General features: G+C 53.0%; 1 protein-coding gene across 1 annotated transcript in view; it reads left to right on the plus strand.

Annotated features, from left to right (window-relative positions):
* MYRF (myelin regulatory factor) overlaps positions 1-15,331 on the plus strand; it is a gene marked incomplete at its 3' end in the record, with an annotated part of 62,690 nt that overhangs the window by 34,142 nt on the left and 13,217 nt on the right. Inside the window, exons 5-9 of the mRNA XM_082000571.1 lie at positions 3,432-3,738; positions 4,218-4,390; positions 4,740-4,863; positions 14,608-14,807; positions 15,251-15,323. Of these exons, the coding sequence (XP_081856697.1) occupies positions 3,432-3,738; positions 4,218-4,390; positions 4,740-4,863; positions 14,608-14,807; positions 15,251-15,323 (877 nt within the window). The remainder of the gene's footprint in view (positions 1-3,431; positions 3,739-4,217; positions 4,391-4,739; positions 4,864-14,607; positions 14,808-15,250; positions 15,324-15,331) is intronic.

Consider the following 15,331-nt stretch of genomic DNA (forward strand, 5'->3'; position numbering starts at 1 on the left):
GCTGGCTGGTGGCACCTGCTTAGGGGAGCAGCCTGGCAAAGACCCAGCAGATACCTTCTCTGCTGTCCCCCTCCATGTCTCTATAGACAGGCATTGCCACTCCCTGGATGCGTTTTCTCCCTCCTGCAACCTGCTGGTGCTTAGCTTAATCAGATGTCCCCAGTGGGGTGCAAAGAAGCTTTGTCTTGCCCTTAAAACATCTGCAAAGTCGCTGTCCCTTCCCACGCCCTCGTTGCCTTATACCCCAGAGCCAAATGCCCCAGGGCATTCAGTCGCTCATTTCTGCAGGGACCTTGGTACCCTGTGGGGACACCTGCACGTGCAGGCTAATGCAGACACACCTCCAGCCGTCAGGCAAAGGCTGTGAAAACAGATGAGCTTTGTCCTGTTGGAGAAAAGGTGGGTGGAGGCTTGTTTTGTGGGGCTGGGGACCAGGCTGTGTGTTTCCTACAGGCAGGGAAACCCAGCGAAGAGCTCCTGTTCTGAGGCACTGGCACAGCTGCGCGTTTTGTCGCTCTCTGGGCCTTTCGGTTCCAGTTTCTCTCAGGTGATGTGCTCCAGCTGGGCATCAGCACCTGGCTTGCTACCAGGCTTTGACCAAACAGGTCTGAGCGTGTTTTGTCGGCACAGATTTGGTGCGCTGGATTCCGGGGAAGTCTCAGGAGGGTAATGTGAACTTAGCGGATCTTTGTGCTGTTGTTTCAAGGACCATGCTGTCAACCTCTGTAGCAAGCACAGGCTTTTGGAGTGGTATTGAGATCATCTGTTTTATTGCTAGGATGGAAGGGAAGGACTTCCATGCAGGAGACATGTTGAACTTCCACATGAGACTTCTGTTACCTGCTTCTCCAGGAGCTGCCCGTTAATGCCTCAGGTTCCCACTCACCTACATCCAGGATATTCACTCACATTTTCCTGGGAGATTTTCATCGGAAAACTTGTAAATTCTTTCAGGTCATATTTTTCTCAGCATGACATCTTCAGCGTGCACTGTTCTGAAAAGTTTCTCTCACATGTAAAATCTTGAGTATAGAGATTTTTCTGTGCACGTATTTTCTTGCGTAGATCTGCTCGCGGTCTTTGTCAGCTCATTTCTCATGTGTCCTGCGCTAAAGTTGGTGATCATTCTTTTAGCTGTCCTGTATTTTTTCGCTGTGTTTCCTCACTTGCAGAATCTAGCTGTGGAAGGATTTTATTTTGCTTAAAGAAGCAGGCTCCAGGTGAAAAGTTTCTTCTATTTAGTTTCTTTCTCCTCTTTACAGCTTCTGCAGTGAGAATAGAGAAGCTGGTATAAGAGATTGTTGCAATTTATCAGACTCAGGTCTTTGGTCTCCACTTGCTCATGGCACAAGCTCGCTCTTTTTTAGGGTGCGTTAAAACATAAAAATAAGCTGCTGAAATGATGCCAATGCTGACTATTCCCAGAAAGTTTGAGTAGGCTCTTAATCGTGTCATTATGGCTGAGTTCTGATGAGAATGGTGTTAAAACTTCACCGGTGCGGTCATTAGTGTGCCCAGTCCTTCAGCGCTGAGGGAAGTGTCATACAAACACGCCTGAGCTCAGAAAAGACAGAAATCATGTCCTGCTCCATCTGAGATGAGCACTGAGCCTGTTCAAGTCTTGCCAGCACACCAACTTTCTCACCAACGCGCTTGTTTGTTTCCTTTGGTCAAATCACTAATTCCTAGTCATTCTCGAGGCATTGTTGGTTGAGATTCAATCATGTTGCTTTACTCTGCATGCTTTACGTTTTGCTTTTAGCCTCCAAAAATATTTTGGTTTTAGTTAAAGCCCTCAGCTGTGCATTGAGCTTATGGCTAGCTGGAGGCCTAAGCAGAAAGGGAGATGGATTTGCATGCCCCTCCACACACCAAGTACTTCTTTTGATGGTGATGTAGTCAAATCGACCCTAATCATGGCATGACTTTAATACCCAATTCCAAATAGAGGAGGAGAAAGGTAGGATCACATTTGAATGTCCTTTTTTGTTTATTTAAATCTAGAGATCAAAGTCTCTTTCTGGTTTAAATTAAAAAAAAAACAAGCAAGTGCCCCCACAGAAATCACTGGTGGTGCTGATGAGCTGGAGGTGTTCAGGTCATCCAGTTGTCTCATCTTTTCTCTAGTTGTTCCCATGCCTGTCTCTGGTCTCGCTGGAGAAGAGCACAGCAAGTATCCTTGCACGGCTGTACCCGAAGCCGGTGACGAGCCTTCGGTGCCTCTGGCCCAAGCTGGCCGTGGGTATCCTCAGGACATCCCTCTGCAGGGGCTGTAGAGGAGACCAGGCAATGCTCCGAGCTGGGACCCCAAGCTCTCAGCTGACCAGTGCTCTGTGGGATGGATCCCAGCCTTGGATTCTCAAGGCCTCTGTCAGTGGGTGAGAGTCTTATTTCTTGGCAGGGTGTTGTGGCCCACAGTTCTGAGGAGCTCTGGCATCATGAAGTGGGTCATCTTTGCCACAAAAGCATATTGCTGGCACTTTCCTTGGGCCCAGAATCACAGAATCATTAAGGTTGGAAAAGACCTTTAAGATCGTCAAGTCCAACCATCAACCCAACACCACCATGCCCACTAAACCATGTCCTGAAGTGCCACGTTCACACATTTTTTGAATACTTTTGAATCAGTAAAATTAGGCAAAGCTCAGGTGCTTTCTCTCCAGCTCTGTGTTTCCAGGCACAGGCTTCAGACCCTGTTGCTGACTGCTGGACCTTTGCCACCTGCTGTGCTTTCTTGGTCCATGCAGGTTCCTTGGTGCTACAGGAATATTGTGGTTCATGGATTTTCTATTTGAAGGGAAATACAAAGCTGACACAAAAGCTACCTGGGATTCCTAAAGATGCGCTTTCACTGCAGAGCACCCACGCAAAGTACCTAGGTCTAGCAAATGCCAGGAATATTCGTGGGAGTCTTCCCTGTTGAGTCCCAGCCTGAGGACCTGGTTGCCCTTTGAATGTTGGTTGTTTGAGCTTCAAGATGCTGGGCCTTGCCTGCTTCCTTTGTGCTTACTCCTTCCAGTCTCACCTCTTCTCAGAAGATGTACGGTACAAGACGTCCGGTTTTGTAGCGTTGTGTATCCCTTTGTCGGCTGGTCAGCCAGGACCCTGCTGTGTCCTTGCCCTGTAGGCTGCTGACATGAGAACGGAAGCACCGCTCTGGTTCTCATGCTGGGGAACCCTAGAGGAGTCTGTGGGGTGCTGGGGCCGGTAAGGAACCTGGGAGGAAAGGGCAGGGCAGATGGGGTGGCTGAGGGGACACGGCCGTGCTGAGGCTAGGCAGAAGAGGCAGGCGGTAGGGGTTCATGAAGATAACCAGGACTAGGATGGTTTGGGGAGAGGAGTGCTGTGTCTGTGCTGGACCTGGGCTTAGGACACACAGCGCATGGCCCTACCTGCTGGTCTAACAGCTATTGCTCTTTCTCTCTTTCAAGATCCTCACCTCCTCCGGACCATGACCCCCGAAAACATGTGCCACATGACTCCCCCTTCTCGCCTGGAGCATCCTCCTCCGCCGCCTCCGCCTCCACCCCCCCACCTTCAGGGTCCCCCGCCACCACCCCCTCACCCGCACCAGCAGCAGCACAACCCTCACTACCCCAGCCTGCAGCGGGACATGTACATGAAGGCTGAGCCCCTGATGCCACCCTACGGCATGGGGCAGGGCATGGCGCCTGCCGACCTCCACCATGCCCAGCAGTCACAGATGCTGCACCAGCTACTCCAGCAACATGGAGCAGAGTAAGGCCTCAGGGGGCTGGGGCTTCTCAGCGTGATTTGTGCTGAAAAGGGGGAATAAGGGAATGGGAACTGGAGGGTTACAGAACGCGTGAGCAAAATTACTGGGTTTAACTGCAAGTTAAGGAGCGTGTCCTGGTTCTGTGGGAGTGAGCTGGGGAGACGTCGAGGTGGAGATGACCCCAAGCGTGGGGCAGGGGTTTGCAGTGCGCAGCTTGGAGTCGCGTGGTGGGGACAGGCAAGAGGAAAGCGAAGATGTGGCTCAGTGCACGCGTGGCACAGAGCTTGGCAGTCACAGGGTGGGTGGGCAGAGCGCGGTGGGAGGAGCTGGTGATAGTGCTGAAAGAGCCTGTGGGTCCCTGCATGAAAGTTTTGGTTTTTATGTGAGATCCCAGCTTTTTCCTGGTCGCGGGCTGCGGGGCTGTTACCTCGCCACCTCTTGCTTTTCTACTCAGCCTTTGCTTTCCCCTGGGTCTCTGCAGCCTCCCGGTGCACCCTGCCAAGAAGCGGAAACACTCCGAGTCGCCCCCCAACACCCTCAATGCACAGATGCTCAACGGGCTGATAAAGCAGGAGCCAGGTATGGGGTCTGTGCCACTCAACCCTGACAGAGTCCAAACGCCTCCCTGGCACCAGCCGGGAGCACTCTCACCAGGTATGTGGTTTTGGCCCCCCTGTCCTCCCCGCCGCTTTTAATACCCCCAGCATGCAAACCCCCGCTGCCAGCTCGGGCACCCCGCTGGGCCAGGGTGCTTGGGAAGAGGGTACATGGGTGCCACAGGGTGCCAAGCAGTGGGGCTCAGCCTGGCTGGGCCCGCAGGAGGAGAGGAGAACGGGACAGTGAGTTTGTCCTGGCCCAGACCTCGTGCCCGTGGCGGTGCCCTGGCAGTCAGGAGGCGAGCTTCAGGCTGGCCGCACAGGCGATGCCAGTTGCTTCCTCGTGCTCTTACCCAGCTGGACACTCTGTCGGAGTGATGGAAATAGGTATTTTCCCCTCACTGCAGGCCTGATTCAAGATAACGACAGCTTGAATGGCTCCTACTTGGATCCCAACTACCAGTCTATAAAGTGGCAGCCACATCAACAGAACAAGTGGGCAACTCTGTATGATGCCAACTACAAAGAACTGTGAGTAATTTATCCGCCTTTGGAGAAAGTCAGATTCACCTTTTGTGTATTGGTGGCAAGGAACTGGGGTTGGGGGCATCGTGCTCACAAGATGGGACAAGGATCATCCTGAGCTCCCCCTTGTCCTCTCCTATTGCCTGCTGATCTCTGCTTGCCTGCGCTGGGGTGCAGATATACCTTTGCCATTGGGAAAGTTAATTCTCTGCACTTCTGCAGGGCTGATGGAGGATTAAGAACTGGGGCTGGCACTGGAGGAGCCAGCAGAAGGCAGTTCAGCAGCCACTTAGACCTTAGTCTGCCATGGAGGGTTGTATTGGCAAACGCAGCCTTGCCCTGAGCATGGTTTGGGCCAGCAGCGCCCTTTCCTCCTGCTCAGGCTTAGCAAGGTCCTTGATTTTAAAATAAGTATTAGGATTTCCTAGACAATGCATAGCATGGATGACTGGAGGTAGTCTAGAGCCACTTCAGCACGGCTCGAGAGCAGCATAGAAAAGAGCCTGAGGAGCAGTGGGAGTGGTTGATGGGCAGAGGAGGAAAGGAGGAGAGAAAGAAAGGAAGAGGGAAGGGGTTGAGGAAAGCTTGGAAGCCAGGAGGGGCAGCGAGGTGGCAGAGAGGCAATGGGAGTGGGTGGAGAGGCAAACTGGGGTGGCCGAGGCAGGTGGGGGAGCAGAGAGCGGCTGGGTGGGAAGGTGGGCTTGGTGGGGCCGCACGGTGGGAGCTGGAAGTTGAGGCTGGGGCAGAGGAGGGTGGAGGCAGTGCGTGGACAAGCTGCGTAGGGAAAAAGGAGTGCTCAGGAGGAAACTGCTCTGGATCCTCCCTACATTCCTTGGAGGTGACAGAGAGCTGGCAAGCAGCAGGCTGGGTTCCAGGAACCGCTTGCCGAGCAAACGAACCCCCCCGTTTCCCCTCCTCCTCTTTCTGCACAGCCAGTGGCTGGCGGGGGTCCTCTCGGGGGACGCGGAGGAGGGGTGTGCTCCGTTGTCTGCGACACCAAATGGCCCAAGACTACTATCACACCTTGCCTGGATGGTGCTCAGGATGGGAGCCAAGGACACCAGGCAAGGCCAGTGGTGGAGGCAGAGTAGGATCTGTGACATGCAGGGAAAATGCTGCTGCAAGCCCCAGCCCTCCTGCACACAGATCTCCTGCTCAGCCCAGCCCTAGTCCTTGTATCATCTTTAACCCAGACCTGGCGGTGACTGGGGCGTGCTGTGGGTTGTTCTCCTGTGGAGAAGTGGCTGTTGGAGTTGCTTACTTCTTTGGTGACATCCTTTCATTTGCAAAGACTGTGTTTGTGGCTGTTTCCTCAACCACAGTAGGAGGAGGGTAATCTGGGGAGGTGGTTACTTCTGTTCTACCAAACTTTCCATAAAGGAAGCATCTCCCGCCTTCAGGTCGAATATCAACACCCCGATTGACCTGTTCCTGTCATGCTAAAGGAGAGGAATAACACGATAATGTGGGATTTCTACCCTGAAACGATGGGCTGCATCCTTCACCAACAGCAGCATGCTCTGTTCTACCCGCTGGGCTTTGCTCCTCTTCCCTCCCTGGTCATTTTCTCCACTGCTTTACACACCGGGACCGTGTGGTTTAGGCAATTTCCTGCAGTGTTTGTCTGTCTGGTAGTTTTAAACCCATGGTGTAGCCTTGGATCCCCCTTTCCAGTGTATCTGGTAGTCTGCTGAAGCGTGCATCTCCTCCGCTTCAACTTTCAGTGTTTACCCTGTGGCATGAAAGCTTTTCTTTAGGGTGCCATGGCTTGGCACCCTTCCCAAGGAGCTCCCTTTGCCAAACCGTTTTCCCATCATGTGTTGCGTTGACGTGAGGGCTGCTTCTGGGAACTTGTGAGCAGCTCCAAAGTCCAGTCCCGCAGCCCCGTCCCGGCTCTCCGCCGTCAGTTTGCTTGTCTTTGGAGAAGTCAATCTTCTGCAGATGCCAGGGCACAGAGCCGCCCTTTGCGTGCAGCAGTCGCTGTTAGGACGCTGACCAGCTCAGGCCCGGGGAAGCTGACCATCTCTCGGTGAGCGCGCGCGCGCCGCAGCCCCCGATTCCTGCTTTCCCGCACAGGGCAGCGTTTGCATTCGCCTCCCACGTCCTCTGAGCGCTGCCTGGACACATCACCGCTATCGCCTGGTTTTCAGGCAGGGCCTGGGTGTCACTGGGTGATGACGCTACTGTTTTCCCACCTGACAAAGCCACCTTTGGCTTTTGCTGCTGTTCTTGTTTCTCCCAGACTCTGTTTTTGGGCCAGTGCTGCCTCCAACTGTGAGCCTCAGTATCTTTGCTCCATATCAAACAAGTTCTGAGAAGCAGGGGTGCCAGGAGAAGCAAACCCCGCTTTTCTAACTCGGGCAACACCTGATCACAGCCTGTCAGTCCCTGGAGCGGCCTCTCTTCCACCATCAATCTCCACAGGGCTTTCACCGTGTGGCAGAAGCACAAACGCACCTTGTGTAGTCAGCAGCATCCACAGAGCTCTGCGCATCAGAGGAGCAGACCTTTCGCACGGCCTCGCTTTTCTCTTTGCCATAATGAGTCCCCCTTTTCCTTCCAGCCTCGCTGTTTACCTGCGCTGGGTAAACGGTTCCTCATCTGAAACACTCTTTCAGCTTGTCACGGACCCTTTGCAGGTGTTACAGTCCCCGTTCCAGAGATTTGCCGTGCTTCTGGTATCGTACAGGCAGACTGGCGGAGACAAACTGGGCAGTATTTTCTGCTGGGCGCAGAGGTGCCGATGCAGTGCTGCAAACCACGGCTTTTAACTTCTGCAGACCCAGCCCTGCTCTGCCCTGTTCTTTGGATATGTGCTTGGGATCACTTGCCTAATACCTGCTTTTAGGATTTAGGGCGAAAGCCAGAGCAAACCTACTTCTGCGGCATTTAGGTCATCATCTCGTTGTGTAATGCATAAATTCCTTTTAACTGACTTCATGTAGATTTTAGGAACCCACGTGCAGTTTGTTGTGGCGCTGGATTTGACCAGAATGAAGGGTTAAGGTCAAGGGTTGATCGATTTGTTTTTTGTTACTCGCTACCTCAGTGGACTCTTCCTCCTTCACAGTGGGTTCGAGACCAGGTAGCTCCAGGAGAGCCCGTGCAAGCTGAACCTGCATCTCTTTCCAAATGGAAGATCAGTCAGTTCTCCTGGTACAGCACCGCACCAGAATACATCTATGAGAAGCTCCAAAAACTCCATCTTCCCTTCCTTCTTCTAGAATAGCATTTTTTTAGGTTGACCAATTCATGTTTTTGCAGGTAGGAGCCTGCTCCTTCCTTTCTGCCTTCTGGGTATACTCAGCAAATGAGCAGGCGGCTGTGTCCCTTTGAGATCCATGAGTATTTCAACAATTTAGTTTCCTGTGAGATCATAAAGTTGTTCCTGGACTGTTTTCTGCTGGAAGCTCTCCTCTAGTTTGTACATGCTGTTAGAGTTTCCTGACCCTACAGGGAACATATTTTTTTTTTGCTTGTGATGCAGGTGCCCACAACCTGTTCACAGCCCCAGGAATTTGAATCATCTGAATCATCTGATTTTTCCTCCTCATGTTCTTAAGAAAAGGGACCAGAAAGGTAGGTTAAGGAGGGAGAACGAGTCTTTAGGATGCCATGAGCCCACAGGAAGCTGTTCAGGTTCTTACCCCAGCACAGTGTTTCTCACTAGTCAAGAGCTTGTCAGCGTTTTAACACCGATTGCTGTGCACAAAAAGCAGCTCTGTGCCCTGGCATGTACAGAAGATTGACTTCTCCAAAGCTGTCCCTGCAGGTCCAGGGGAATGTTTCAGCTTTGTAGTGCTTTCTCCTCTTCTGCCTCAGAGAAAGCCAGTCCAGTGGTTACTGCTGCATAGGAGAGATCCAGCTCTGCTTCTGCATCTAGGTGTGACGCTTTCTGTTGGGCTAGTGGAATAATTGCTTTGTCAGTAGTTTCATATATTTTTGAATGTGTACAGAATAGTTTATACTTGTGCCTGTGGATTTATGCGTAGCATTCCATGCTAAGTATAATCTTACGGGATAAAAAGTGTGATTAAATTATATTCAATGCTGCTTGTCTTGCACACACCAAAGTGGGTCCCTTAGTAGTCTCTCTCTGCCGAGAGCAGGACTCAAGCATCTCAAAGTCCATCATGTTTGGAGGTTCATCAGCTGAGAAGGAGAAGATCTTTCCAGGTTTGGAGTATAGATGATATGGTCTTTCTGCTGTGAATGAGCATCTTGCAGGGAGATGCTGAAACACAGCCAGGATCTGGGAGTTTATTTGAGATCCAAGAATCTGTGTCGACCAACAGTACCACCTTGTGTCCCTGCACTGCTTCTCTGGGGGGGAACTCAAATTGCTGGCCTCTTGGCAGACTTCTGGCAGGATTTTGCATGTACTTTCACTGTGCCCACCAGCTGTCTGATCTGCTCAGCAATCGAAGAGGCCTTCTCAGAACAAACCGTGAAGCGACGCCTCCTGGGAACGGGTCAAAGTTACGTGGTCCCAGACCCTCTAGCTAAAGGATGAGCAAAGGGTGCATGTTACACACACCGCACAGCATCCTCCTTGCCGTGAGGTACCTTTTGCAGTCAGAATGTGCAAGGAGCTGAATCCAGCTGTGTAGCTGATCAGGTTCACCAGCAGCACCTACAAATCTACTGGCAGCCACGTGCCTCCCCTTTCCACCGGTTTGTCCTTCCACATACGTGGGTGCCAGTCTGGCTTTTCTTTCCAGTTTCTTGCAGAGAGGCTTCCTGGAGAACTCAATGTAGTCTCATAAGTGCTGCCTGATGGTAAGACTTAAAGAAACCTTTTCTTCCACCAGTCCCACTCGAGCTGCTCTCGGTGAAGGCTCTAGTAACCAGCACTGAAAGTATTTTGTTCCTCAGAAGTTTCCTGCTATGATTTGTGATGATCAATAGCTCTACGAGAGTTTGTTCCAGTTTCTATCAATCAGCACCGTTCAAGCCCATTTAACAGCTCTCTCTTCTTGTGCAGGGAGTGTAGCTGTCACATCAGATGATATCTGTATCTTGTGCCTGTGAATAAGTAGAAAATGTCATCTCTGTTCAGTCATTTTCCTGGCAGAAAGCTACAGAGTAGGGGCCTTCCAACCATTTCTCTTTTTCTGAGGTTCTGGGCTGTATCTTGGAGCCAGGCTCCTTCTCAGCCATTGCTGTGCCTTGATGAGATGGGGACAACACGGGGGGGATCTGAGCTCGTTCTGTAGTTCCTAAAGTAGCTTTTTTGCCTTCTGAGAGACCTGTGCAGTGAATTTTGCTGGGTGAATGGCAACAGGTTCCCTGTCCCCAGGCAGGTGTGGAGTAGCCCTGCAGCAGCCCTCTCTGCCAGGAGAAGAGCAAAGGGAAGCCGGGCAGATACAAACTACATGGGTTTAGTTTTGACACAGACTTCCTAGAAATAGGCTGGATTAAGGAAATAGAGGAGAGGAAGGAAGGAAGGAAGGGAGAGTTGCTGCATGGATTTGAGCGGAGGTGCCTGGAAATCTGTGTCTTGGCTTGCTGGGCTTGTCTCAGGCTTTGCTTATGTGGGCTGAGGAATCTGTGTTGGTTGAGAGAGACTGAAGTGTCTGGATTAGTTTTATTGATAATATGTTTCTTTTTGGCCTTTTGCACTGGTTTTGCGGTTTCAGACTCACTGAACCTTCAAAAGGGTTAGCTGGTTTCCAGCGGCGGTGCCGAAGAGGCCTGGAACCAGGCAGTTTGCTCATTTAGTCCTGGGAGCAGGAGTAATTCATCTCCCTGACAGCGTGCTCTGATAAATGCCAGCAGGCTCCCTCCTCCCTCTCCCCGTTTGTTTACAGTTTGAGGCAAGGCAGCTGGCGAAGGGTAGTGCAGCGCTCAACAGAAACATTTCCTCTGCCCCTGGGAACTGGGCCGGTGCTGGTCTCTTCCCATCAAGCAAACTGGTGCTCTCCATGCTCTCCCCTCTGAAGCTCGGGGCTGCGGGCTAACCCTGAGCTTTCAGGCTTGCGCTCCTTGGTTGGAAGAAACGTCCCGATAAACAGCACCAAACCTGGCCTTGCTGCAGATCCTGAGTCTCACCGAGGGGACGAAGACCAGTGCGATGCGGTCCAGTCGTGCTGGCTGTGTTTTGGGTTAGGTGGCAAAGCCCTGTTGGCCAGCTTGGCTAATCCCGTGCTGACGGATCACTGAGGTCTCACTCTCTCATGCCATGAGTGTATCTCAGACAACTGAAGGGACCACGTACGGTGCTGAGCCGTGGATGCGCTGGTGAGCTGGGTTAGGCTAACGTGGACTGGGTGAGACAGCAGCGTGATGCTGCTCAGCTGTAGGTTCCTATCCTGCATCCTGATGTTTGTATTCTGGAAGAGAAACAAAGCAGGGACTGCATGGAAATAGTGAGTGGTCCTTGAATTAGGGGGTCTCCACACATTATGTCTTAGGAGCGGTTGAGATACTGGGGAGCCTGGAAGGAAGGAGGAGAGAAACGGGGGAGATTTTTCTTGCAGAGAGGAAGCAATTGGGGCATGTGCACGTGCCTCTGCGGAGCCTGCTCTCGGCCACAGATCCCAGTACAATTCCCTTTTCCTCAGAGATGTTTCTCCGTGCAGTGCCTTTCCCTTTGCTTTGCACTTTAATGTGGAGGGCGAGGGTGCTCCCTGCTGCTCTAAGTGCGGATGCCAGACATGGCTGTGGGGAGTTTGTAACCTCTCACCCTCACTCGGATTGGGAGAAATCTCCCCTCCTCTGATCCCAGCCTTCTGAGCCCTGCCTTAATCTGCTTTTGTCAGGGGGTGGGGGGGTGGAGGGGTGCAATTTGCCTAAAATAATCCATTTGACCCCAGACCTTTTATTCCTGATGTTTTGCCCTCTGACCCCCGCACTCTCCCTGGGAAAAACCAGACTTGTCAGAGGCTGGTGTCATCCCTAATCCCGGGAACCATTTCTGCCTTGGGGTCGCCTTCCCGTCTTTCTCCTACCACCCCGTCCACGGCAGCCGCCCATCCGGAGGGCATGTCTCAGGAGGGGCATGCTGCCAGCCTGCTGCCCCAGGACTGGGTCCGGGGCAGGGTGGTGGTGGCCCTAAGGTCTCCGTGGGTTAAGATGAAGCGGAGGATGTTTATAAGTGTCACCGGAGTCCTTACAGTGCCTCAGGCAGTGATGTCCCCGCACCACGTGGCGGTAGGGGAGTGGGTTTGCTGCTTCCAGGTGGGATTTACAATGGTTGAGAGTATAAAAGCACTGGAGTAGGAAATGCAGGGGATACCCTGCCCTGCGCACTGTCTGCAGTGGGGGGCAGGCTGAGAGCAGCTCCTTGGCTCAGCCGGAGGTGACGGATGAAGGCAGAAGGCTAGGGAGATCCATGGCCTCTCTGATACCGGGCAAGCAGCTTCTTGCCTCTGATCTACCCCAGTGCAGGGATCCTGCTTTGAGGAATGACACCAATCACAGCCTTGGGAAAACTCAGGGAAAGAGGGCATCTGAGAAGGGGACTCTGGAGGGGCGAGGCATTTCTTAGAAGACAGAGAACGGGGAGCCTGCCTGTCTCCCCTGTCTCAACATGTGCATTTAGCAGCCATCAGTTTGAGTGACATTAACCAGAACATGTTTTGGAAACATCCATCGTTTGGAAGTTCAGTCAGACCCTTTTTCTCCTCAGCTTTCTCTGTTAAAAACCAGTGGGGCAAGTGGTGGATGCTTGGGAGTCCTGGGCAGAGAGAGGCAGCTCAGGAGGCAGCGGGGGGTCTTGGTGAAAGCAGTCGAGGAGAGCTCCAGCACCCCTGAGGTGAGCGCGGAGGGCGCTCAGGCCAGCCCAAGCCGTAGCTCCCTATGAGGAAGAGCCAGACAGAGAATTCAGGGCTGAGGCTGGGAGGAGACCGAGAGCCAAGGGGAATTCCTCTCGTGCTTCTGGGCTAAGGTAGTGCTCTGCTCCCACCACCTGGTTTGTGTTCAGGGCGCTGCACGGCAGCCCCGGGTCCCTCGGCTGCAGGAAATGAGTAGTCACTCATGGCCATGCCAGCATTATTCATGGTTGCCTGGAAGTACCCACAGGTTTCGTCTACATCAACCCCTCAACCGCGTGCGTGGGGAGAATGGCTTCTCAGAATAGTGGGAGCGAGAGTGACCTTTCCCTGTCTCCTGCTTCCCAGAGTCTGCTGAGGTCTGCCTCGTCCGTCCTGCCAGTCTGTCTCCCTCCCCTCCTGTTGCTCTCGGCAGCATCCGTCTGTCTGTCTGTATTAACTGGAGCTGGAAGTCAGAAGTGGTTCTCTTTTGTGGAAGAGTGCCCCATAATTTTTAAGCCTGATGTCAAAGGCTCGGCTGAGCTCCCCTTTACCTCATCCGTAGTTCTTTAATTAAAAACAACGGGATTTTGGTGTTCTGTTAGAAATGCTTGATGGGGAGGTGGGATGAGAGGCATCTCCTTCCCCCCTGCGTAGGACAGGCAGCATCCCGGGGGCCCACCAGCCCGGGTCTGGGTGTTTGGATGGTGGGAGAAAGAGGACTTGCTGCAAAGGCCACATATTTCCCTCATTCCCATGGTAACCAGCCCATTAAGGAGATGTAGATTAAACCTCCCCAGCTGCTCTGTGTTCGTCGGGCAGCCAGGGCCCCCTCCTCTGGACATGCTCGCTGCGAGCTGGAAGCTTTTCCCAGCAGCCGGAGCAGGTGGTTGTGATTTCGGCAGGCATGCGGCACGCGGGCGGTACCGCCTGGTAGCAGGGCCAGTGCAAGCGACGTCGGGAATGCGACGGGTGAAGCGAGCAGAGGTGTGGGACCCCCCCAGGGTCGGCGTGACCTGCTTCCCCCAGCGAGCAGCGTTCAGGGGTCTGCTCCAAGCTTTGGGCGGGCTGTGGAGCTTGATGCCTCTGGTGTGTGTTGAGCCAGGGCTGAGCAGCTGCACTTTTTAGGAGCAGCACTCAGAAAGGAGATGCTACCCTGTTGTGGCTCATATTTACTATGTTTATAGCATTTTACATGTCTATAGCGTAGCATATCAAGGGGTGGTTGCCCCAGCATCCTCATCAAACCCTAGTCACAGGAACCGTATTCCCTTCCAGTTGAAGACCCACCCAAAGCAAAGCTTGCAGCTTCAAGGAGATGTGGACCTTCTCTGAACTCTCCTCCCTGCTCAGCAGGATGGGTTGCTGCGTGGACTTAGGCAAGGTGTTGGGTTCATGCCAGGCAGTGCCTGCCTGTGCCGGTCGGCCCCATGGGCACCCAAGAGCAGCACCAGTGTGGGGCAGGAGGGACAGCATCAGAGGCTGTCCCTTTTGCCCCAACACAGTTCTCCTTCCCCTCCCATGTGCCTTCTGTGCCTCAGGATTATTTTGTGGCTGTATGTGTGAGTAGAGGTGACCTTCAGAGTCTGTTGCCCAGGGAGGTGGTGGAGTCACCATCACTGCAAGTGTTCAGAAAACATGTGGACCTGGCTCTTCGGGACATGGCTTAGGGGGCATGGTGGTGCTGGGTTAATGGTTGGACTTGATGATCTTGAAGGTCTTTTCCAACCTTAATGATTCTGTGTGTGTGTGTGTGATGAGATGGGACTGTTCATGACTGTGTGGTGGGACACGGAGGTGAGCTGTCCCCCCAGCCCTTCCCACCCCTCAGTGGCGTGGTTCGCGTGCATCCGCACCTCGGGATGTGGCCATGTACCGTGCCATATGGACCCCTCATTGCCTCTGCTTCTGGATGTGGGGCTCATCCTTCCCCCCACAAGCGTGAGCCTCTCGTGGTGTGCACAAGGCTTTTGTCTAACGCCTGCTGCCTTTTCCACAGCCCGATGCTCACGTACCGCGTAGATGCTGACAAGGGGTTCAACTTCTCAGTGGGTGACGATGCCTTTGTGTGCCAGAAGAAGAATCACTTCCAGGTCACGGTCTACATCGGCATGCTTGGAGATCCCAAGTATGTGAAGACCCCTGAGGGCCTGAAACCCTTAGAGTGCTTCTACCTGAAGCTGCACGGAGTGAAGGCAAGTGGGAGCTAAGGGCCAGTAGCGGATCCAGCAGGGAGGGGTGCTTGGCAGATGGCTGGGTTCGGGCAACACCATGTCTTCATGTGCTGTGTTGTAGGGGAGTGTGTAGGAGAGTGCTGAAGGCCAGAACAAGGCAAATCTTGAAATATGAGTCCTAAGATGGATTCAATCACTGCCTGGGTGTTTTCAGGGCTGCCTCTCACTCACCTTTGACTCTGGAGGTATATAGGCACTTTGGGAAGATCCTTTTACCCTCAACTGCCCCTCTGCCAAGGGAAGCACCCATTCTTGGACAATGACCACACTCAAGTTGGGTGTTCAAGTCAGTTGTACTGAGCCATAGGAGGGCTGGGCAGACAGCTGGCGTGTGCTGGGGAGGAGGAGGTGGGAAGGGGAAGGGCTTTCTGCTCTTTGTCACATGCCCAAATCTTTCTCTCCAGCTAGAGGCCTTGAACCAGTCGATCAATATAGAGCAGTCGCAGTCTGACCGCAGCAAACGGCCCTTCAACCCTGTCACGTGAGTAT

Source organism: Phaethon aethereus (assembly GCF_964289735.1).
Source record: "Phaethon aethereus genome assembly, chromosome: 5".
NCBI lineage: Eukaryota > Metazoa > Chordata > Aves > Phaethontiformes > Phaethontidae > Phaethon > Phaethon aethereus.